We start from the raw sequence: 23,985 nt of genomic DNA on the forward strand, positions 1-23,985 counted from the left end.
GTGCTTACAAATTCTTAGTGTGATGTGTGGAATTTGTGTCTAATGTGTATTTCCTCCCCTCAGAGCGCTGTTATTGGGCCTGGCTTGTAATCACAACTTGAAAGGGGTTTCTCTTGATCTCAGCAACTGTGAGGTAAGAACATCTTTAAGAGTATGTACTAGCATAGATAAGAGCCTGAAAATTGCTTTGTTTTTTTCCGGGAAAAAGTGTGATACTGTGATTCTAGATGGTATAAATGAAGCAGAAAAACACACATTACAGAAGTTTTTGATGTTCCGTATTTTGCAAGTTTAATCTACAAACAGCCATGGAACACCATTCAGAAAGCATTCAAGTGTGTTTTTAATGACTTTTCCCCCCCTTCTTGGAGCCAGTTGCTTAAGTATTCTATGCTGGAGCCTTGAGATATAAAGTCATCAACTAGCTTTGCTGTCATGAAAAGTGTACTGTACAGCATTCCTTGCAGGGGGCAAGTGTGTATAACCTACCTTGAATTTAGAGAGTATGAAAGGAATGGCTGGCTTGTTATGAATTTCACTTTTTAATGTCTTGGTTTAAAACAGAAAAATTAAGATACTTCTCAAAATTACAGCAATTCTAAACACTTCCTATCAATGAACGCAGAGAGGAATTGAGACTAAACCCCTCTACATTTGTAAGAAAATACCCAGGTATAAACCACCCGGTCTCTTTGGAGCCCGACTTTACCTAGCATGTCAGACTTGCTGTCTTCTTCTCAGGGCTGGAGGTGGAAGTCTCTTCAGTCCTGTTCCTGGGTCTTTATGCCCAATGTTGTCTCTTCCTGGCACACTCTTGCCATGTCCCTCTTCTTCTCCAAGGCGTCCCTCTCTTGAAGGATCTAGCTCGAGTCCAGTCTCCTCCCTACCTGCATCAGACTCTTAGGGTTCGATCCCAGTTTTCAATCCTGGATGGATTAGTTGATATCACTAAATCTCAATTTTTGCATCTGCAAAAGGGAGACAATATTAGTGCTGCAACCTTGTTGTGAAGTTTAGAGAAGCTATTTTTTGACAAGTGCTGCTGAGAGTGTCTGGTACATATAAAGTTTATTTGCTCTTATCTGTCTGTCCATCTGTTGAATTTCTTCCCTGACTGCTTCAACCCTTTATGATCTTGTCCTTTTCTAATTGCCTAGTACTTAGTGGTGGTGACATGCATTTGAACACTGAACCACATAGTGCCTTGCACAATTATTAAATTGTCTCCTGTATGCTTTCCCAGCTAGGCTGTAACTTTCTGGAGGGCAATATCTGTGTCTTACTTTGTTTTATGTTTTCAGCTCCTACCAAAATGCTGGGCACCTAAGCCAACACTAAATATTGAAGATTAATGCTTTACCTCTTTGAAAATTCTAGAAACTGACAAGTCTGAAATTGTATCATGTAAATTGTTAGTGCAGGATTTTTTTAAATTCATTTGGAGCTGGAGTGAACACCAACTGTGTGTGGGTTGCTAATCTTTTGTGTGGAAAAAAGAAAAGCCAAAAAAAACCCAAACCCCTATAAAGCTAACCCTGCATTGTGAAGTTTTCATGTGAAAATAAATGCTTTTTTATTTATAAAGAAAGACCATAGAACAGAAACCAACTCTAGTAATATGAATTAATTATTTGTTTACCAGCACTTTGTTAACGGACTTGCCAATAATAATTTTTTTATGGCAGGAGGAATAAGAAGAATGGGATGGGAAGGGTTATTCTATCAAAAAAAGCAAGTCGGTATAAACTTGATTGCTCTGTTAGATCAAACTACTGAATTAGCAGTGGCCTATAAGTGGTTTTACTATCCTGATTAAATATGATGACTGCTGCTAATATAACATCTTTCATTTAGTTCTGTCATCAAAACTGGAATGGAAATAAGTGATCCCATTCATATAGATGAGGAAACTGAGGTCTAAAGAAGCTGAAATAACCCAACTCACTAATGGCAGAGCCACAATGAAAGTATGTTTTCCTGATTGTTGTTGATAATATGAGTAATTATTAGATATTAAGTACGATTGGGGCTATCCTTGTGGCATAGTGGTTAAGTTCAGTGTGCTCTGCTGCGGCAGCCGGGGTTCACGGTTTTTGGATCCCCCGGGGCGGACCTACACCACTCATCAGCCATGCTGTGGCAGCATCCCACATACAAAGTAGAGGAAGAGTGGAACAGGTGGTAGCTCAGGGCTAATCTTCCTCAAGCAAAAAAAAAGGAAAATTGGCAATAGATGTTTAGCTCAGGGTGAATCTTCCTCAGAAAAAAAATTAAAAAAAATAACCAATCCAGATATTAAGTATGATTAGACATTTTCTTCTCAAATAAATTGATAGGGGTCATGTGCCCAAAGAACATTGTCTTATATTGCTATAGAGCTTGTTCTCTCAACTCCTTTGGGATCCTATTGGGAATAACTTTCAAAGACAGTTATATTAGGTGACCCGCATGAAATTGACATTTTTGTAGGTCAGAAATGGCAGACTGTTGGCAATTTCGTATGGTTCTACTGAACAGCTAGTGGACTTTTTCCTTTAAATTTTTTCTTAATAAGATAGGAATCCAGATCAAATGATTGTTCCCTAACGGCAGGATTGAGCATTAGTATGATGATAATTCTAACTTCAGTTTGGCCATTTGTTTATGGACTATATGATAAGATGATACTGTTGAGATGGGGAACCCTTAAAACTATCTTAGTGCCATGTTCTCCTACCATCTTATAGCTTGGATCACAGTACTGGTGACCACATTTATAAAGTCATGTGTTATATTGCTGCTCATGAAATTGATGAAACACAGAATTATTTTTCCTAATGTGTCTTGTCATCTTTTTTTCCACCCTTTTTTTTTCTTAAGACTAGATGTCCGAATTTAACTAGGTTCCACTTTGCTCATCTCTATGATATAGTAAACCTTTCTCCTGAAAGGTATTTGGGGTTACAATATCATCCATATAGAATGCTTGGCACTTTGAGTTTTACTGCTGCTCTTTAATCATTCACTACTTCAAAGTTTGTGTAATGCTGTTAGAAAAAAGCTTTCACTAGCTTGGAAGTTTAAAATTATGCGTATGTATATTTTTTTCTGTTCATTCTCTGTGTAGCTGCTATAGACATAATGTCCTCTACTCTTAGCATGCCAATCAAAATCATGGAAGAATTTAGCACTTAACCTTCTCTGATGATCAGATTAATTCCCAACCTGTGGTGGTGGGAATTGAAACTTTTCCCTGACAACAATAATCATCTTGGGAAATCATTTCCACGGGGATGGCTTACTTAAGATGAGGGACTGACAGACCTGAAAGGAGTCAAATGTCAGAGTCCTAATGTTGAGCAGTTTCTGACGTGGGCACTGTATGAGTTCAACACCTCCTACAGATGCCTCTATTACAGGGTACCTGAGCCATAGAAGCAAAGAACAAATGTGAAATACCTTGAAGTCTTTTTATACTTATAATAGATAATTAATTTTATTAGAAAACAACTACTGTCCCCTGATTAATTTTAAAATGAGGTTTGTATGGGTGTCATGGTAAGTAAGTGATCATCATCTAAGATGGTGGTTGAGTTTATTGACGAAAAGAGAAGAAAGTGACCTTGAAGTTGGAATTGGAAGTCTAAATTGGAAGCTTAGAATAACTTTGCTTAAGCAAATTATTTTTGTTTCTACCATATGCCAGTTCCTTTGCTGTTCATTCTCACCTTTCCTGGTGAGTTGTCCTTGTAGTATTTTGTGGTATTTCTGTATTCCCCTGAAAGAGGCATTTCGTATTCATCAATTTGAATGAGAGAGGAGATTTACACTTCATGCTACTAAAAAAAAGTACCTTGCAGATATATAAATTATGGAGTTGCTTTCCTGTAACACAAACATCATTGTTATTTGAAACTTAAATCCAGAATTTGGGGCTGTGTTCTTTTGGATCTATGAGGGCTAAGCTAGTAAGTACTGAAATGGTCTCTTTTTGGCCTTTTGGCTAAGATGAAGTGTTAGTATCTGTTCTTATCAGTTTAATAAGTACTGAAATTAACCTTACATTTACAGATAACGTCTATACTTAGAGAAAGAACATCTGTGTTCCTAAAGCCGTTTCACATGAATTCTGTTAGCATTTCTTTTTCTTTCCCTTGGTCTTTTAGTACCTAAAGGAATAATTTTTTTCCGTAAGAACATGACTCAGAGTAGTCACGGGAGGAAAAGGGTGACATGGCAAAGGGCGGGCACTTGGGAATCAAAAAGGCCCCGTTTGAAACCTGGCTCAGCCACTTGGCTTGTCAAGTGACTTACTTTCTTTCAGCCTTTGTTTCTCACCTGTGGAACGGGGATTATAATAGTTTGTGGGGATAGTATTTGGCGCAGTGCTGAGCCTGGCACATGGGAACCATTATCTGGGGAGGCAGAGATTACTTCAGAGGAGACTTATTTTGAATGTTAGAAATTACAGCAGAGATTGGTATTGCCTTTCTAAAACGTTTTATTCAGAAGCTTTAAAATATTGTCTTTACTAAAACATTTTTTGGAATTGCCTTCAAAGCTATTTGAAATCTTTCAAGAAGAATTAGTCTCATCAATTTACAGTCACACCTAATTTTTGACACAAAATGGTATTACCGGCTCTGGCCAGACTTGCGTCTGAAATGCCTGTGGTTGACCCTAATTCTCTCTCAAAGGGTAAGAACTTAGCATCTGTGCAGATCTTCAAAGGAATGTTTGTGTTCCATTGCCCTCAAGGTTGGTTCCAGAAGAAGAGTTTGAAAACTGTTTTATATGGTGGTGGTGGTAATGGCATTCGTGTGTCTTCGCCCCATGTGCTTGTCTACTTGAAAGGAGGCAGTGAATCTATACATTCTGGCCTGTTTTTAAAAATCTTATTACTTCATAGTCTTACTTCAAGAGAAGACTAGAGAAGTGCTGGAACGAAAGTCTTCAAGCTTAATCTTCTTCCAAGTGAGAGAGAAAAATCTCTGATAGTTTAGTGAAGATGCAAAGGCTAATTATAGCCGAGGATTGGTTGCAGGTCTGGATGTGGGAGTTAGTTCTTTTAAGGGGAAATGTTGCTGCACATAATTCCACGATTCACTGCAAGGTGCTCTGATGATGCGTAGGAAAAGAGCACCTGATATTAAAATTTATAATGAGTTAGGACATTGCAGCAAGTGAATAGAAACTTCTGAGGCAATTCCGTTCAATTTGATAGTCGTTCAACCTCCTTTGAGATGAGAAGGTGGATCTGCTGTGTGTGTTGGGCATCATTGCTGTACCCTTCGTGTACCACTTTCCTATTAGACTGGGTATGGAATGCAGGTTGGAAAATGTTTCACCATAGGAAGCATATATGAAACAATATAATACATGCAACCATTTGCACCTTGGAAATCACTGTATTTATATATATTTTGGTTAGGTTCTACATTGCCTTTTGGCATCAAACCCTGCTAGCAAGAAGACATTTTTGGTTGGATCTTGTCAAACCATTTTTCATCCTTGGAGAAACCTACAATATTCACAGTTTTGTGTGAGAAAATTTCTCAGAATGAAAAACTATGTTTTTTTTAAATTAAAATTGGAATTCCAATTGAAGAAAAGTGATAGTTTGGGGAGTTATTTTATATTTAAATTTGTAATGTTTGCCACATCTTTTTAAGTGGCAAGTGATCTTGAGGAAGGAAAATGGATTATTAGAAGTCCTCTCTAGATTTTAGTGTCTTTGCTTCTCTTGTCCCCGTTACGGATATTTGCGTGTTAAATATAACTATTCTCTTAGAACTGTGAGTAACATCTGAAATGTTCCACTTTCCTTGAGAGGACACTTCCTCTTAAAAGAAATGTGATTTTATTTTTAACATTCAAAAAGTATTCAGTGATTCCGTTGCATTTACTCCTCTTTGATCTTGCTTTCTTTTAAATAACATTAGTGTGTGAGATCTAAGTGAGGGTAATTTAAAAACCAGTTTTACACGCACACATGCAGACACAGCCTCTAATTATGCAAATTCATTTAAAAGGCTTTTCATTACAGTAATGGAAAAGCTTTTACAGTTTTAGGAAAGCTTTAGCTTTTTGGGAATTTTAGGCATCTAATAACTGGTGAATTCAATCAAATTTTTTGGTAACTGAAGATCAGTTATTTTCTTATTTAAATTTTTGATTTTTGTTTTGGGAACAAATTTTAGTTGGAAGTGTTTTTTTCTGACTCTGCTTTTTTGCATTGTGTATTGATAGAGACTTTATCTTCTCCGTTAGTCTGCTTACTGCTGATAACATTTTTTGTCTTTTCTCCTTGGGCTTTCCTTAGCTTGGCCATTGTGTAAGTACCTTATGAATCAATAAATTAGCATAAATTGATACATTTGATTATTTTTTTAACAATTGGAAAATGTTAGTTTTATGGGTGTATGCTACAAATATTATCAGTCGAGAGTATTTATATAATAAACAGAATTGAGCACTTAAATGTTGCCTGTATTTTCCATAGATGGAATATTTTTACTGTACTTTATAATAGAAAGTAGAAATTCTCTTGTAGAAATTTTACTTCTGAACAGAGAAATCACTAACAGCAAATAATGAAATTGTCAAGACTTGTGCACTTACGTTTGTATTCTGAAAAACATAATGTTTTTGCGTGCTCTGAAAATCAAATTGTTTCTTTGAAGTGTTTGCCTAAATCATTTCTTGCTTTAACTTTGATGTAGCGTACATACACATTCACTTCTTCAGCTGTTAACAAGCTGTGATCTGGAGCAGTCCATCTCAAAAGTATTTGTGGTGAAGAACCTGTTTTTTTTTTTTTTTTTCAAATTTCTGATTTGTCATAACCCATAAACTTTTGCTAAAATATGATAAAAATGAATTCCTACAAAGATTTAAACAGACAAAAAATACAAGCCCTCAGTTTTTCTTATGAGATACAACAGACCTAATATTATTATTACTAAGGTTTCTAAAATATTTATAGTCAATTTCTGTACTTATTTTATGTCAGGCCACAAACTTGGCAGACTGCCACCAGTCCGCGGACCACACTTTGAGTAGCAGGGTAGTAGGGATGGTCTAGAGGTGGCGTGATAAGTTGGGCTTGATGGAGCATTTGGATAAGCTGGAAAGCTCTGGAAAAGAAAAAAAGGAGTAGTGAAAGTGGCCTGCTCACTCTTGGCGATAATTCCACACACTTGGTCAGAAGCCTTTCAGCTGTGGAGTTGGGTGGTCTTGATTTCCCTGAAGTATGTAGACCAGTCTCTTTGGGAGGTCTGCCTGAGTGACACTCACCTTCAGAGGTCACATCAGACACCTTAGAGTAATTTGCTGTCACCTTAAAAAGTTGGAAGGGCTGGGGGCCAGCCCGGTGGTGCAGCGGTTAAGTTTGCATGTTCTGCTTTGGCGGCCCGGGGTTCGCCAGTTCAGATCCCTGGTGTGGACATGGCACGGCTTGTCAAGCCATGCTGGGGTAGGCATCCCACATATAAAGTAGAGGAAGATGGGCACGGATGTTAGCTCTGGGCCAGTCTTCCTCAGCCAAAAAAAAAGAGGAAGATTGGCGGCAGATGTTAGCTCAGGGCTAATCTTCCTCAAAGAAAAAAAAAAGTTAGGCTGAATTTAAACACATCAACCGAAATACTCCTGAATAAAGAGTGATCTCAAAGATCTGCTCAAAACTCTGCTTAATATATGAGTAGCCAGAGAAAGTGGTAGGTTTTGGGCCAGGGTACCATAAAAATATCGCATCTAAAATAGTGAAACAAGAATTCTTTAAATTCTTACATCAAAACTTGACAAGTAGAAAGTAGCACTTTATATTTTAAATTTGGTATGGAAGTTTATATAAATTTTAATTTTCTTAAGGGAATTGAGAAATGACCATGTTCCTTGGTACATAGTAAGTTCCAAATAAATGGTAGTTTCTTCTCTCTTGTTAGTAAGTTTACTGAGCAAAGGGGCTATAGCTTGGGAAACTTTGCTTTCTGCACAATGCTTTACACATTGTAGGGACTCAAATAGTTGCTGAATAGAAAATAGAAAGATATTCTGATCTCTATAAAATATGCTTTTGGTTTCATGTCAAAAGATGAAAAATACTGGGTTTTATAGGTTGCCTTTCTTTTTGGCATAAATTAGGTATTGAGATGAAATTAACAATTTGCTTTTGGTTTTGCTATAAGCCAACCATAATGATAGTAATTTAGATTAATATAATGTCTTTTTATTCTGTGGCTCAGTGAGTTTGTACAAATCATTTTTTGCACTCACCTTTAACTGTTTACTACCTACTTTATAACAGTTGGACCTCACACCATTTCTGTAGGACAATTAGGGATGGGTCCTTCCTGAAGTGTTTGACATTCAAAGTTAGTGTGTGTTGTCTCTTTTGGTGGTTTTACTGCTACTTGGTTGAGTTATACCTTGAAATCTGTAATAATCAGATAAAAGAGTCACATGTTCTCATGTATAAAAGGGACTCTTTGGATTCCCAAAAGTCAGAAATGAAGAAAATTCTTATGGGTTGACAGACAGTGCCTTGCCAGTGGTGGTCCTGCGTGGGCTCCATCTTCTTTTTGTTTCTTTTTCTAATGATTTTTAGATTTATGTGGTATGAGAAATAGCAGTGACTAGTGACTGGCTCTTTATCCTCCAGTAGCTGAAGCCTTTACCTTATATTTGGTTTGTGTTTCCGTAGCTGAGATCGGGAGGTGCACAAGTGTTAGAAGGCTGCATTGCCGAAATCCACAACATCACCAGCTTAGACATCTCCGACAATGGTAAGTCAGAAATCAGAAAAGAAATAGAAATATTATTTGAAGCATTTAGTAAAGGGAAAATAATCTTCTAGCCCAATCTAGACAACACCTTGATAAAAATGTTACTTTACTTCTCGACCAATAGAACCTTTTAATTTAACAATAGAATTTATTTATGGAATAAATCTGTGCCAAAAAGTCTTACTAAGTTGATTCCGTGGCCAAAAATGCAAGGTCTATGCAGTAAAATGAGTAGGTTAAAAAATATATATCATCAGTACATTGATAAAGTTAAAGATCTGAGTCCAACATTTTGCGTTCTTGGTGATAATAAAATTGAACCCTCGTTTATTTATTTAGAAGCTTGTTTCGTTAGCTTCGTTTCTGCTGATTATAATAGCATGTGAGTGTGAACCTGTTAAATTTGCATAGACAACTGCAGTTACTTACCAGCGAACAGTGCGTTGGAATCTTCCCTCACAAAGTGATGGGGAGAAGTGGAATTTTCTGCCATTATCCGTGCTCCATCCCTGCTGACTTTATTTAGCCACTGATTGTATAAGAGATTTAGATAAGTCTTGTAGAGAATGAGTTTATCCCTGTGAAATAATAGGACATGAAAAGAGAGCAAAAAGTTCCTTTGAAAATAAAAGATTAGAACCCAGGGCCCTCAGGAAAGTCACCCAACGGCGTGTCACTTTTGCTTTATTGTGTTCCAGCTGAGAATTCATTTAGAAGCATGTGTTTTAATTCTCCACTTACTCTGATTCTTTCCAGGTTTAGAATCTGACCTATCTACCTTAATAGTGTGGCTCAGTAAAAACAGATCAATACAACACCTGGCATTAGGCAAAAATTTTAATAATATGAAATCCAAGTAAGAGTTTTGAATTTTTTTTCTATGACAATGATGAAAATAACCAGCCTCCTGAAAGCTTTTGATTTCATTCCACTGTCCGCATCTTTAAAATCTCTTTAGAAATCTGACACCTGTGTTGGACAACTTAGTACAGATGATTCAAGATGAAGAATCAGTGAGTATTTGAAAAGCTTTTGCCTAAAATCTTTTGTTTGTTGCCACTCTTACTAATTATTTCTACTGGGTTAATGCTGATACACTTCAGATAATTTTATCTATGTATACATTTTCTCTTATTGTTATTTTAAAAAATGGGAGAAATATGCTTTAGTAGTTATAGAATGTATTGAAAATTTACGTACTTTTCATTCAACTCATTTACTAACTAAAGGAAGATTGTAATAGCTGAAAAGAGTATAAATTGACTTCTAAGCTCATCTTTTAATAAATTATACTCTTTCCTAACTTCACCTAATACATTAATCTGCAGACATGAATTTTTACAATCTAGTTGACTTTATGACCTTATATCATGCTGAGAAACATCATATTGCTCATTTGAATTTTGTCTAATAATTACGCAGAATTATAAGAGACTAGGAAAGTTGTCTCCCATCTTACATTGCTTCTTGAGCTCTAGTAATCATTATATTTTTATCCGTTTTACTGCTTGTGACTAAGAATTGGTTCAGGGTAAAGAAATTTAATTCTAAATAATATCCTATTTTGCTGCCCTTTAAAATGCATTAGAAAAAAGAAAGATATTTTATGGACAAAGCCAGAAGCACTCTACTGTTAATTCCTTTCATTTAAACCTGGTGTTTCACACCTTATATTTTACTGATGCTCTTTAGGATTTTTGTCCCTTTCCCAGCTTAGTCCTATTTGGCCACCAAACTCAGCTTTTATGTTTCCTAAAATCCAAATCAATTGGTATTCCTACTATGAAGATTCACATTATTCATGTTCTGTGACAGCTACTTCTGTAGGTCATGAGAGTGATTTCCTACATTAATCATGTGAGATATGTCACTTTTTTAAAAAAGTATTATTTTCCCTTTTGAATTCATATGGGGTAAGAGCAAATTCTATTATAACTGTAAGCTAATTTTGCTGAGAAAGCTAAGGGGCCAGGAGAGATGGAGACCAAAACTTTTCCTTGCTCGTCCCACACCTGTTTGTGGGGATCTGATCTGGAGGGCAAGAGAAAATTCTGTTGTGCCTCCTCATTGTGTGGATATAATTTCCAACCTGTGGGCTAGAAATGAAACTCATTATTATTTAATGAATTAAAACGCTTGTCTTTGTCCTCATTTGCCGATAAACCCCATATTTTGTTCCTATTAGACTGGGTTATTAAAATTAGGGGCATAATTAGAATGTAATTTACACCTTTCAGAATTTATACTGTTTGTTTTACAGATTTAATTTGACTTTATACTGCCCTGCTTTATCTGAGCTTCTGATTTCCCAGTATTGGCCCAGTTTTAAAAGATCAGGAAAGTTGATAGTGCAGAATCGTATTTAATGTTCACCGCCAAATATTGTTTCTTAGCATATATTTTAGGAAAATTTATGAAAAACATATTTCTTAATTTCATATTTTGCTTATTACATGAGGGTCTTCCAACTCTGTTTCTGTAATTTTGAAAGTCTCTCACTTAAAAGATAATCTTGATATTTAAAACACACCTAAAAACATGTCGGCAGATGGTAAAATTTGCTATATAAATGTGAATTCTGTTTATAAGTTTAAGTAGTGTGCTGCTGATTATGTACAGTGAAAAGCTTTTTATGTTCGTGTCATTGAAAAGTAGGCGGCTTTTTCAAAAAGCAATTACCTTCTGTTTTTTTCCTGCTTCTGCGATAGTGATGCGCAAAAACAATTTAAAATGATTGGGAGTTACGTCTTGTGACTATAAAAATTCCACCGATACCTGGCACAGTTGGGCTCATTTTTTGTTCTACTTTTTAAAGGTTTTTACGTATGTAAAGTTCTCTCTTTGCTTTTTCCATCCTGACCTTGTGTTTGTAAAGCTTGTTCTTTGACAGTCCGTGGAATACTGTATTTGCCCAGTATTGCACATTACGTTCAGCTGGAAAACCTAGATGTCACCTGCAACTCTAGACAGTTGTTGTCAGGCTGCTGCACCCAGAGCTGTGGGATGGTAACACTGAGGGGCCAAGACAACAGGGAATCTTGTTTTGAAATATTACGTACAAACCTGTTTTGTAACCAATAGAACAGAGTGTGATTTTCCTGGGAGTGCCTGTAACAAGGAGACAGATTCTCAGATTCAGCACCTTCAGCTATGAAAAGAAGTAGTAATGTTACATGGAAGTGCAATAAATCAAGAAGGGATGACCTTATAAATATGCATGCAATTCAGGCTGTTCTCTTCGCATTAATAACTCTGCCTATTATTTTTAAGTGTTAACTGGGGTGTATTAGAGTTTGAATATAGTATTGGAGTTGGTGCTCACTAGCTTGGAGACTTGGCAGTTTTCCAGTGTTCGGAAGAAGCTGTAGTATATCATTTTTGTAGTAGTTGAATAGAAATTGTGGAAATGATGAGAGACGTGATTACAGCTTTTTATTAAAGCAACGTTGCATTTATTTTTATTTAAAACATTAAGTTTTCTGAGCCTGCAGCATTTTTAGTTAAGTCTTTTCCATTTACTTGAGTGTAGGATCTTAAGAAAATTGAAACAACCTCATTCAGCCTGACTGAATGTAAGCATATCCAGGCTTTTTGGCTGAGGTTTTAATTGCCTTTTAATTACCGTGCCATTTAACTTTTAAAGATTTGATTCTAATTAATGTATTACCTTTTGATTTTGCCATAGATGTATTTAGTTTAGAAAACATGGTCAAATTTGGACTATAAGGACACAAGTATATTCACTTGGTAAAACTATGACCACATGCATAATGCCGCTTTGTGGGTATCTGAGTCTGGAAACCATCAACACCCTCATCCTGCCTCCTGCAGCCATTGGGCAGATGCGCCTCGAACAGGTGTCCTTTGGAAGTCAATGTTCAATGGTTGAGTGAACACACATACACCCCAGGCTTTGTGTGGGGGTCATACAGACCACCCAGGTACATCTTGAGACCCCAATCCCATAGGCCACTGTAGAACCTGGTCATAGATGACTCTGGAAGATACATCCAGCATCCACCACCCTGTGATGTCAGCACTGCTATGGAATAAGCATGTAGAAATGTTTAGTGTGGCTGGGCCAATATGGACCACCTCAAGCAACTCAGGAGATGTCCAAAACCCCCAGGGAAGTCTGAAATCTGACTTTTAGAGCCACATTACTTCATGTCCTGGAATTCTCACCCCTTTGTTAATTCAGTTATGGCTGAAATCAAGGATAGCAAATTCAAATGTCCACAGGGCTAGGAGGGCAACATAAACAAATAAAGTGAGCTGGGTGTAAGTGGGGAGTACTATTCATTTTTTTTTTTTTTTATCAGATGCTAGGCAGGCCAAACCAAACTGGCTTCCAGGCTGAGTGGCTTACAGTCTCTGGCTTAAATGGACTGCAAGTGCGTTGGTGTGGATTCACCATACAGCTTAGGGTTCTAAAAACGTCACGCACATTTTACTTTTTCTTTTTTTTTTTTTAATTGTAGGTATCTCTTCTGATTGGTACTTAAAAGATAAAGCTAAGGGTGGTGATCAAAAAGATCGGGGATAAACTAATAGGGGTAATGTTGTGTTAGAGTTAAGAGCACAAAATTTGTAACTAAACTGTGTGGTTCCAGTTCAGCTACTCTCTGTGTCACCATGGTTGAGTCACTTAACCTTTCTGTTTCTTACTTGGGAGATAGGAATAACCATGCTTAATATAATTATACCCAAGTATTGGGTTACTGGGAGGATTATGTGAATAAATACATGTAGAAAGCTTAAACAGTGGTTAAACAGAGTAAGTGTTCAATAAATGTCAGCTATTATTAATCTTGGCTGGTTTTTATTTTGCATTTGGCCTCTACTAGTGTTGGTTTTTCTTTTATCTTTTTTTTTTTTTGCTGAGGAAGATTCATCTTGCGCTATGATCTCTTGCCAATCTTCCTCTTTTTGCTTGAGGAAGATTCATCCTGAGCTAACATCTGTGCCACCACAGCATGGCTGCTGATGAGTGGTGTAGGTCTGCACCTGGGAACCAAACCCAGGCCACCAAAGTTAAGTGCGCCGAACTTAACCATTAGGCCACAGGACTGGACCCTCTACTAATATTTTAAGATGTTATTTCACCTTCTATAGCAGTAAAATGGGTAAAAAGGGATAGTATAGCAGTACGGAAGCTCAGAAATTTTCGTATAGTATTTTAATTTATTTCCTCCTATCCTCCACTTCAATGGAGCTGGTATCTGCCACTCTAGATATCTTCCTACACCTTCCCTTAGAAGAGAGGTGGCTGGTAGTCGGCATTAAAACAGAACCTCTGCATGTTTGAATCTAAATGTTCATTTTATGCCAGAGTGTTTATGTTCATTTTCTGTCCCATTTATCAGGTTCTTTTGGACAGAGCTTTCAAAATCAGACACTTTGTGCAGTGGGTACCTCCCCTTTATGATTCTCCATGGAATGGGTCATTGAGAGTGGGGGCTGTTTTGATGTGACAGTGTGAGTGCTTTCTCTTGTGCCCTCTATAGCCTCTGCAGTCCTTGTCCCTGGCTGACTCGAAACTCAAGACTGAGGTCACCATCATCATCAATGCCCTGGGAAGCAACACCTCCTTGACCAAAGTGGACATCAGTGGGAATGGAATGGGGGACATGGGAGCAAAGATGCTGGCCAAAGCACTGCAGATCAACACCAAGCTCAGGTACGCATGTCAGGCCCTCAGCCCTTAGGAGTGGACGCTTGTTCTCAGGAAGGCCTGGAAAAGATTCTGACCAGCAATCATTGGAGAGCTGGCTCTGCCTGCATGGGCCTGAGCTTCCCATGCGGCCAGCTAAGAAGCAGAGGTGACAGTTGTCTTTTGTCGGAATACTGGGGAGAGTGTTCCCAAATTTAGACAAAGTGATTTCTTCAAACTGTTGTCTTAAAGATTTCCAGTGAGGTGAAACCTGACTGAAAGCTGTTGCAGTTTCCTGCTTCACATCCGTGTCGCAGCTGACCGATGTGTGGGGAAAGGCAGTGAGGAGCAGAGGAGGGTTCCGTAGGCAGTGCCAAACGAGCAGAGCTGGGAAGACTGGAGAAATAATACGAGGGACTTCCTGTCCTTGGCTGTGAGCCCGGCGTCTTATCTTTCCCTCCTACTCCTGCCAATATAAAGACTTAAAACCCAAGGGATCCACTGTCAAAGGCAAGTTCACACTGGGTGCTAACTGTGCTGTTTAGTGGTTTTCATCCATAGTGCTTCCGAAGCATGGCTTTTCTTAAGGACTAGCTGTGTGGGAAGCACTTTTCTTAAGGACTAGCTGTGTGGGAAGCACTTTTCTTGAGGACTAGCTATGTGGCAACCACTTTCTTAAGCCCTAGCTATGTGGCAACCATGTTATTATCATCCGTCATTCAGAGAGAGCCAGATTGCCACCTAGTCCAGCAGTCTGCCGAATGAAGAGTTAATTCACATTGCTCTTCAAGGGCTCTTTCTTGATGTTTCCCTTGCTCTCCAACATAAGACAGAGTCTGAACCTTTTGTCTAAAATGAAACCAAAAGCCAAAAACTGCAGCAATTTCTTTGAAGGTCAGTGTGGCTGGGAAAAAGGTCATTGAGATGAGCAGTGGAAAGCAATTAGAGGTCGTAAGACCGGGATCACTCAGACAAATAAAAGCCATTTCAAGTGTCAGGCGATGTGACCAATCCTAAAATACCTCTGAAGTATTCACATTCTGAAGGTAAAATAATACTTTTCTTCCAAAATAGGTTTTGTGTTGAAAAAGTAAACAACTTCCTATCTTTGGTAATTGAGGTTTAGCCTGCAGAGTGAGCAAAGTTCCTGGGATTTTTGGTCACACTGTCTCAGGGCAATGATGAAAACCTAAGAAATTATGACAAGATTCCCTCTAGTTGTTTAGAATGGAAAAAGTCTCAGTGCCTGAAATTCTTTATGTTGGACATGGGGCTGTTGAGCATCTTTTGTAAGTAGCTTCAGCCTCAGACATGAATACTTAGAATACTATTGGGAGACTATCAGAGAAATCAGGTTTTAGAATTTTCTGGCTAGTGAAACATTAGGTAACTTAATGGTACGTTAATGTGCTCGTTGTTGCTTTTAAGTATGGTTTTTTCATACCACTTAGCAGTAAATGTATTAAGAATGTAACATTGGGGGAAATGCTCATCCTTGCTTTGTTTGAAACAAAGATGAACATTATTCCTTGCTCACATAATGCCATTGTATGAAAATACCTAGACGTTGTCACCTGTAAGAGATTTATCTTCAATGGGAGAATCGTTTCTTTCATTGCTAAGTGTCTGATCATTTCTATAATTTGGTTTTCAAACAGGACTGTAATATGGGACAAGAACAACATTACTGCCCAAGGCTTTCAAGATATAGCCGTTGCTATGGAAAAGTAAGTTTTATTTAGGACTTCTTTATGGGAAAATAGAGAAGAACCAATGGTGTCTGTGTTATCAGTGGGGTAATAAAAGTAGCAATAGATTGAGAGTCAGAAGACCTGGGTCTGAGGTAGTCTACTGCTAACCAGCCACAGGACCTGCAAAGACATTTACTTTCTGCTGGCCTGAGTTCTTGATCTGTAAAATGAGGGCAGAAATGCTTGTTCTGCCAAAGACACTGCCTTGTTGTGAGGATTAAATGAGATCATGGGGAGGGACCACATGATGGTTGCCTTGCTTCCTTCTTCTTGCGGTTTCACAATCTCTTTCCACTGGATCTTGCTTTTTTGACCTTTACAACAACTTTGAATGCAGTGGTGAGAAGAAAGCTGAGGTCCAGAAAATAAAAATGAAATTGATGAATGGCAAGCCTAGGGCCAACTTGTCTCATTACTGTAAAGAGCTTTCTTTATTACCTTGCTAACCAAAGTCTGCAATTATTATTTATTGTTGAGTTGACTCTTGCAGTAAATTAAATGAGAAAATAATAATACAAACTTGGCTGAAAAAAATGCTAAAAATCTGGTTCTTTCTGAGCTTTTCAATCCTTATATTCTATTCCAAAGGCAGGAATGATCAAAGCAGATATATAGCATCAAAAATGAGACGTGACAAAATGTGGGTGTGAAATGGGCAAGAAGTATATAAGTCAGTCCCCTGGGGAAGGGGAGAGTGTGCTCATGATTTTGTGTTTTCCCAGATTTCTCGCCGTGCATGAGTCCTCCTAGGTGGAGCTCTCATGCCCAACACGGTGACATGAATAAGACCCTAGAGCTGGAATTAGGAGCCCTCCATTCAGGTCCCAGCTCTGTCACCAGCAAGTCTGTGATCTTCAGCAAAGCATCTCACCTTTCTGTTTAATTCTTTGTTTATAAAGTGAGAAAGTCAAGGAAATATCTCTGCCTTCCAATTCTAAATCCCAGGGTTCTGCTTTAGCTAGGAGGTCAAAGTTGCTGCCACCACAGGCCGTCACTAAATATGGATGGCGGCTCACACCATCCAGTCACCACAGCCACCTGTCCCTGGAGCCTTTTGTGACTGCAGAACCACCTATAATTACTCCTCCTCACCACAAAACCTCCAAATGGGACCGTTTATTTACCAATAGCTGCATTTGGGTGCTAAGAGCACAGTTGCTACCATGATGATGTTGTAGACAGCCCAGACTGGTCTTTGTGAGAAGCCAGAAGCGTTCACACCAACATTTCCAGACTGATGGTGGGGCTCCCTGGATTACAGTCCGTCACATACGCTCTCCTCCCAGATGCCAATGGTTCAAAACCACATTTGTTTTAAATAAACGAGGCTGATCTGTAGCATGATCAAAATTGGATGAGGGAAAGGAAAATCTTCAAGGCTGCAAAAAAGATGTACTGTCTCTTAGTTTCAGTTGGTTGGCTCCTCTTAAACCAAAAACAACAGTTTTGCTAAAACAAAGCTAAGGTGAAAATTGAAGTTACAGAAATAACAGCCCCTTCTTTGCTGGTTATTTTACATTAAGCCACCATATAAGTTGGTCTGGATGAAGAACAATTTTTCCATTAGATAATGCCCATCTAGATTAAAAAGATTACTGTTATGATTAAGATAATTGTTTGTTTTCTTTATTATTTTTTCATTATTTTCGCAATTAGTTGTTAATGTACTCTTCCAGTAGAAGTCATCTAAATATCCATGAGCATCACACTGTGAGTGCTGCTTATCGTTAGAGACCTAAAGCAAGCCAGCTGTGATACCAGTGCACTGAGAGAATGCCCCAGTCGTCACCACAGGACCCAAAATGTCATTCCTCCTGAGCATCATGTTGTAGACATGACAGATGCGTTTTGGGGTGGGAGAGGGAGCTCCAGTGCTCGCGTTTGCAGTGGGGGAGCAGGTGTTCACGGCTGACCGGGCACCTGGCAGTTTGTAGCAGGGTCAGGAGCAAAGGCCGGCACACAGATGCAGAGTTCTGTGTGTTTTCCTCCCACAAAAGTGACTCACCCTTGCGCTCTGCGTCTAACTAGCCAGTCAGCGGTGGTGAGGTAATATACAGAGGCAGTACTCCATAGCTGCTCCATTGGTGTTTAGAGCCTGGTGGACTTGGATTGGTCTTGACTGCAAACTGCAAGGACCTGCAGAGCTCAGGGTGTGGAGCTAGGCAGGAAGCTCGCTCCCAGCAGCCTTTCTAAAGACAGTCCCTGGTTTTGGACTTGTTTATTTAAGGGAGGCCGGAGCCTGAACAGACTGTTTCTGTGGATGCTAATGTCCTTGCCTTGCAAGCAAGTGTTTTGTTTTGATTTTTGATTTTTCCTTGAACAGTCTGGGTCTGGCTATCACATGTAGTCGCTGTGGTGATTCGGGTATGTTCAGATCTACTGGTGGTTCAAACCTAAATGGTCAATGCGGAACTTTTTTTCTAGCTTTTCTCTTGGTCTATCTTTTCAGTCTCATTTTGAAAATTCTTGATATGATTCTTGATATGATTAAAAACTGAAACCAAAACAGCAAAACCACGTTTCTTAAAGTTGTGTCACTTTTGTAAGACAGTAGGAGGTGGCCAGTGGTGCGGCACACACGGAAACAAAAGAAAGCTGATCTGCTACCTAGGGGCCTAAGATGGTCTAGTAGTTTAGAATTTCCTAAAATATTTGGCAACTATCTTTTTGGCTTTTAAAAAAGAGTGCTGTATTAAGGTAACAACAGGAAGTTATTTTTAAATAAACATTGTTTTCTCCTTTTTCTAGGAACTACACATTGAGATTTATGCCGATTCCTATGTATGATGCTTCTCAAGCCCTGAAAACAAACCCTGAAAAAACAGAAGAAGCTCTGCAGAAGGTATTGAGGAATCAATAGCCTAATTATAATAAATTCACATTTGAATTGAATTATGTTAATAATTCTGAACATATGAGCAGTACTTTGTTTTTTTCTAAAGCTTTTTTCGCATTGACTTTGTATTCTTATAACACGACTGGCATAATGCGTGACTGGAGGAGGAATAAAATAAGAAAGACTAAAACTTACCATGAAATTTAAGTGGAATAAAATAACATTCTTACAACATCATCATGTCGGAGCTTAAGCATGCATAGATAACTTCCTGTCTGTCCTTTGGAGAATGTGTGGAAGTGGATATCAGTTAGCACTACCTTCATCCTCTTCATTCTCAGTAGATAGAACCATCCCTCCGTTCCTCATCAAGAAATTGAGGGTATTATTGAGCTCTCTCTTCACCATCTCTGTCTGTCAATGTGTCTAAATCCACACTCATTTCCACCTCCTTTCTGGCAAACCCAGAGGATGATGGGTACCTCCCCCTTCGTAGTCCGTGGTGCTTTTGACCCCACCATCTCTGCCCCGTGCTGGAAACTTGCCCTGTGAGTCATCCCCTCGCTCTGCCATATCTTCATCCTTCTCTTTCTGTGATTATGGTTACTTTTCTCTCCATTTTTAGATGTGCTCAAATATTTCCCATCCGAAGAAGCCTACTCTGCCTTTACTATGGGCTTATTTAGGGAATCTTTGAAATTTTTCCTCTTTGTTCTCTCATCTGGTGATACTACTCTCCATCCAGTCTTGCAAGCTTGTCTTTCCTTTCCTATATCTTCCTTAGCTAATCAGTCACCAAGTTGATTGATTCTATAGCAGAAATCTCTTCATTAGCTCTCCTCTGCTCTATTCCTGTTACAGATGCCTTGTTCAAGCCTCATTCTCTCTCACCAGGATTATTCTACTCTCGTTTGTTTTCCATGTTGCAGTCAAAAATAGCCATCTTATTTCAAGATAAATTTGAACGGACTAAAACCTTCAATCCATCCCTCTCCACTAGCTGTAGAGATAAAGCCTGGTCTCCTTACCTTGGCATGAAATTCTGCTCAGAGTCTGCCTCCTATCCACCTCCAACTTCATCTATTACCAACACTTACTTTTTGTTTTGCTCTAACTCAGGGAACTTGATAGAAATGCAAATTCTTGGGCCTTGGAAGCTCAGGTGGGACTCAAGAATCTTTACAAGCTCTCCTGGTGATTGTAAAGCTTGAGAATCCCTGCTCTAATCTAGATGATACTCATGCTTTCCCCACTACCATGCGTGTCTATTTAAATTGAAATCAAGTGTCTGCTCAGCCAGGAAGAGTCCTCAAAGCCCCTTGATTCCCCTAGGTAGGGGGTCTTCTCAGCATTGCCTGTGCTTCTCTCTGTCACTGGCTTTGTGACATTGTTTTAAGTTAGCTGCCTCCATATTTTTTTCTCCCAGTAACTTGTGAGCTGCTTGAAGTCAAAGCCTGTGTATTTTTCATCTTTTTTATTCTCAGCAGCTAGCACAGTGACTGGCGTGTGTGCTTGGATGCCCCTTAGACATTTGTTGAATAAAAGGGAGTAAGATTGGGGGCAGCAAAGAGGGAAACCTGTGGTGTGGCAAAAGAGATCGTCTGAGATTTGGATTCAGAAGATCTGACTAAATCAAACTCTTTTCTGCTTTCTAACTTCAATAAGCTATTTAATTTTTCTGAACTTTAGTTTCTCCATCTATACAAAAAATAAAGCTATTCAATTACTATGTCTAGCTGACACTTAACATATAGGTCTTACTGGGTGCCTGACACTATTTTAAATGCTTTGCCTAAATTAACACCTGTAATCTTTAAAATAAACTCATAAGATAGGTTCTATTATATCCCCATTTTACAGATAAGAAAACTGAAGGACAGGTGAGTAAGTAATTTGCCTAAGGTGACCATGAGGATCAAACGAGGTAGTATATGTGGAAAGCAGTTTGTCAACCATAAAGCAACATACAAATGTTAGATATCTTTATACTTCCCTAAAGGATATTAGTCATCTTATAACAAAAGATATATTCTAGAGAAACTGGGTTTCTGGTTTCAGATTTGACATGTGAAGAGTTTGGAAGTCATCATTCCTATCTTCACAACAAGAAAAAAAGCTGAACAAACAGCAACTCAGTGACTTTTCTTAGATCTGCCAGAGAATTGAGGTTACAAAGCAAACTGTCACCCTGGAAACTGGAGAGATGGGAATACAGAGAATCACAGTGAATCGAAAGTGAAATCAGCTCACCAGGAGCAGAAGTTACTGGAGCCAGTAACTCAGAAGAATGCTTGAACAAGAATTGATGAATTGCTGGAGGCCTAATGTGGACTACTTTAAGAGCTAAAACTCCTAGGGAGGCCCTAGTCTTAGGGAGGCCCTGGCTCTTTCATGGATTTTACCTCCGAAAGCCCCACCAAGTTATCCCGGTAAAGACTGGAGAAAAATCCCTTCCTGTTTCTGGCAGGGGGAAGGGGAAAAGTAACCATTTTGAAATACACTCATTGCATTCTGTTCTCCATAACAAAGGCTCAGCCTCGAGGGAAACTGGTCTGCCAGAGCCTTACGGAAGACAATTAGACAACTCCAGCCCCCTCTAGGCTTCCTGTTTCACAGAAGGAAGGGAAAAAAAAAGCCTCAAGAAACACTTCTTAAGGTCATAGCCCAGAAACTCAGGCCACCTAAAAAAAGAAACTCTAAATTTAATCATAAGATTATAGAAAGTTTCCCCTCTGTAACACTTTATCACCATATTAAGTATAATAACGGTGGATTACAACTGAGCAAGGCTGTAAGACACTCTGTTTAAGAAGGAGTTTCTAGGGAAACCCCAACACAACTGAGGAGACAAAAAGAAGGACACTAGAAGAAATTAAACACTCTGGCACATATAGCCATAGCAAACATTCAACGCAACCCAGCTTCTAGCCAGATTCACATGAAACCTCACCCTAAAAACCTGATTCCCTTGGTTCCTATTACCAGATACATCATATCTGGCTTTTAGTGAAAAAATTACAGGGCATGGTAAAAGACAAGAAAAAACACAGTGTGAAGAGACAAAGCAAACATCAGGATCACACTCAGCTATGACACAGATTTTGGAGTTACCAGATGGGGAATTTAAAATCACTATGATTAATATATTTGGGGCTCTAATGGAAAAGGTAAAAAAAAAAAATTCAAAAACAGGGAATGTAAGCAGAGAGGTAGAAACTCTAAGAAAAACTCAGAAAAAAATGCTGGAGATCCAAAACACTGTGACAGAAACAAACAGTGAGTTTTATCAGCTCATCAGGGGACTGGACACAGCTGAGGAGAGAATCATTGAGCTTGAAGATAGGTCAGTAGAAACTTCCCAAAGTGGAATGCAAAAACATTCCAAAAAAACAATGGGGAGAAAAAAAACCCCAAACAGAATATCCCAGAACTGTGGGACAATTACAAAAGATTGAACATCCAATATGATGAGAATACCAGAAGGAGAAAGAGGAAGGAATGGAAGAAATACCTGAAGGAATAATGGCTGAGAATTTTCCAAAATTAATCACAGCCCTACCAAACCACAGATCTGGGAATCTCAGAGAATACCAAGCAGGATAGATACCAAAAAAACTACACGTAGACATATCATTCAAACTGCAGATAACCAAAGATAAGGAGAAAATCTGGAAAGAAGCCAGAACGAAAAAACACCTTACATCCTGAGAAATAAGGATTGGAATTACATCAGACTTTTGGTAAGAAATCATTGCAAGTAAGGACAGAGTGAAGGATTTAAAGTGTGGAAAGAAAAAACCAGCATCCTACAATTCTGTATCTAGTGAAATTTTCCTTCAAAAGAAAAAGAGAAATAAAGACTTTCTAAGACAGCAACATGACACAGGATGAAAGGGAGAAATTGGTAGTACTCTAAGGTACCTGTAATACTCATGAAATGGGATAGTTTCATTTGAAAGTGGATTTGCATTAGTTGTAAATGTGTACTGCACACACTAGGGCAACCACTAAAAAATTTTTAAAAGAATTATAGTTAATGTGCTAAGATAGAGAAAAATGCAATCATGTATGCTTAAAACTAGAGAAGGCAGAAAAAGAGAGGAAGATAAAAGAAGAAATGGAACAAATGCTGAGTATGCAAATGTGTTAATTATAAAATTTGTGGAATTTTTTTTTTTTGAGGGAGATTAGCCCTCAGCTAACATCTGCCGCCAATCCTTCTCTTTTTGCTGAGGAAGACTGGCCCTGATCTAACATTCATGCCCATCTTCCTCTACTTTATATGTGAGACGCCTGCCACAGCATGGCTTGCCAAGCTGTGCCATGTCCGCACCAGGGATCCGAACCGGCAAACTCCGGGCCGCCAAAGCAGAATGTGTGAACTTAACCGCTGTGCCACTGGGCCAGCCCCTAAAATTTGTGGTTTTTTTAAACGAAGAATTGATGACTTTACAGCTCATATTGGTTTTTTCCTGTAATACTTACTATGCTCTTACATAGTCTAGTTTTCGTTTTAACAGGACTTTATCCTCTGGAAGAAATATGGCTTTATAATTTTACTCTACTACAGGACAATATTGTGATTCTGAACTCAAGCTTTATAATGTTTTTTTAATACAAGATTCTTTTATTAAAGTACAAGTTTTTTGCCTCTTGTGCTGCTGTTTTCAGCAGTGAGACTGAAGATGTCTAACTGGCTCTAGATTGTTTCCCGGGTCGCTGCTGCCCAGGGGTACTGGCAGATGTGATAATGACACTTTTGGCTCTTCCCTTGCTATTTGATGTGAGTCAGGTCCTCCATCCTCAGCCCCTAGGAGATGGATTCTCTGTCCTTGGTCTGGAATGGTGCATGGAAGGAAAGTTTACCCTTTATTGCAAGATGTGAATACTTTCGGTTGTGATGTGTACATAACTCTTAAACATTGTTATTCTTCTTTCCCCTTGTCCTGGCTTTTAGAAATGAGCTTTGAATATTATTTTTTT

The 23,985-nt window shown here is 38.6% G+C and overlaps 1 protein-coding gene and 1 pseudogene across 25 annotated transcripts in view; both read left to right on the forward strand.

Annotated features, from left to right (window-relative positions):
* Nucleotides 1-23,985, forward strand: part of CARMIL1 (capping protein regulator and myosin 1 linker 1) — a 312,491-nt gene that overhangs the window by 197,791 nt on the left and 90,715 nt on the right. For all 25 annotated transcript variants that reach the window (XR_011429896.1, XR_011429897.1, XM_003363747.5 and 22 more), the window contains 7 exons: nucleotides 64-133; nucleotides 8,681-8,762; nucleotides 9,519-9,618; nucleotides 9,721-9,775; nucleotides 14,270-14,442; nucleotides 16,074-16,142; nucleotides 18,915-19,008. Coding sequence is in view for 23 of the 25 variants with exons in the window: in XM_003363747.5 (XP_003363795.1) it covers nucleotides 64-133; nucleotides 8,681-8,762; nucleotides 9,519-9,618; nucleotides 9,721-9,775; nucleotides 14,270-14,442; nucleotides 16,074-16,142; nucleotides 18,915-19,008 (643 nt within the window). In the remaining 2 variants the exon portion in view is untranslated. The remainder of the gene's footprint in view (nucleotides 1-63; nucleotides 134-8,680; nucleotides 8,763-9,518; nucleotides 9,619-9,720; nucleotides 9,776-14,269; nucleotides 14,443-16,073; nucleotides 16,143-18,914; nucleotides 19,009-23,985) is intronic.
* On the forward strand, nucleotides 3,963-4,080 carry LOC111769397 (U2 spliceosomal RNA; annotated as a pseudogene).

The sequence above is a fragment of the Equus caballus genome, chromosome 20, assembly GCF_041296265.1.
Source record: "Equus caballus isolate H_3958 breed thoroughbred chromosome 20, TB-T2T, whole genome shotgun sequence".
Classification (NCBI taxonomy): domain Eukaryota; kingdom Metazoa; phylum Chordata; class Mammalia; order Perissodactyla; family Equidae; genus Equus; species Equus caballus.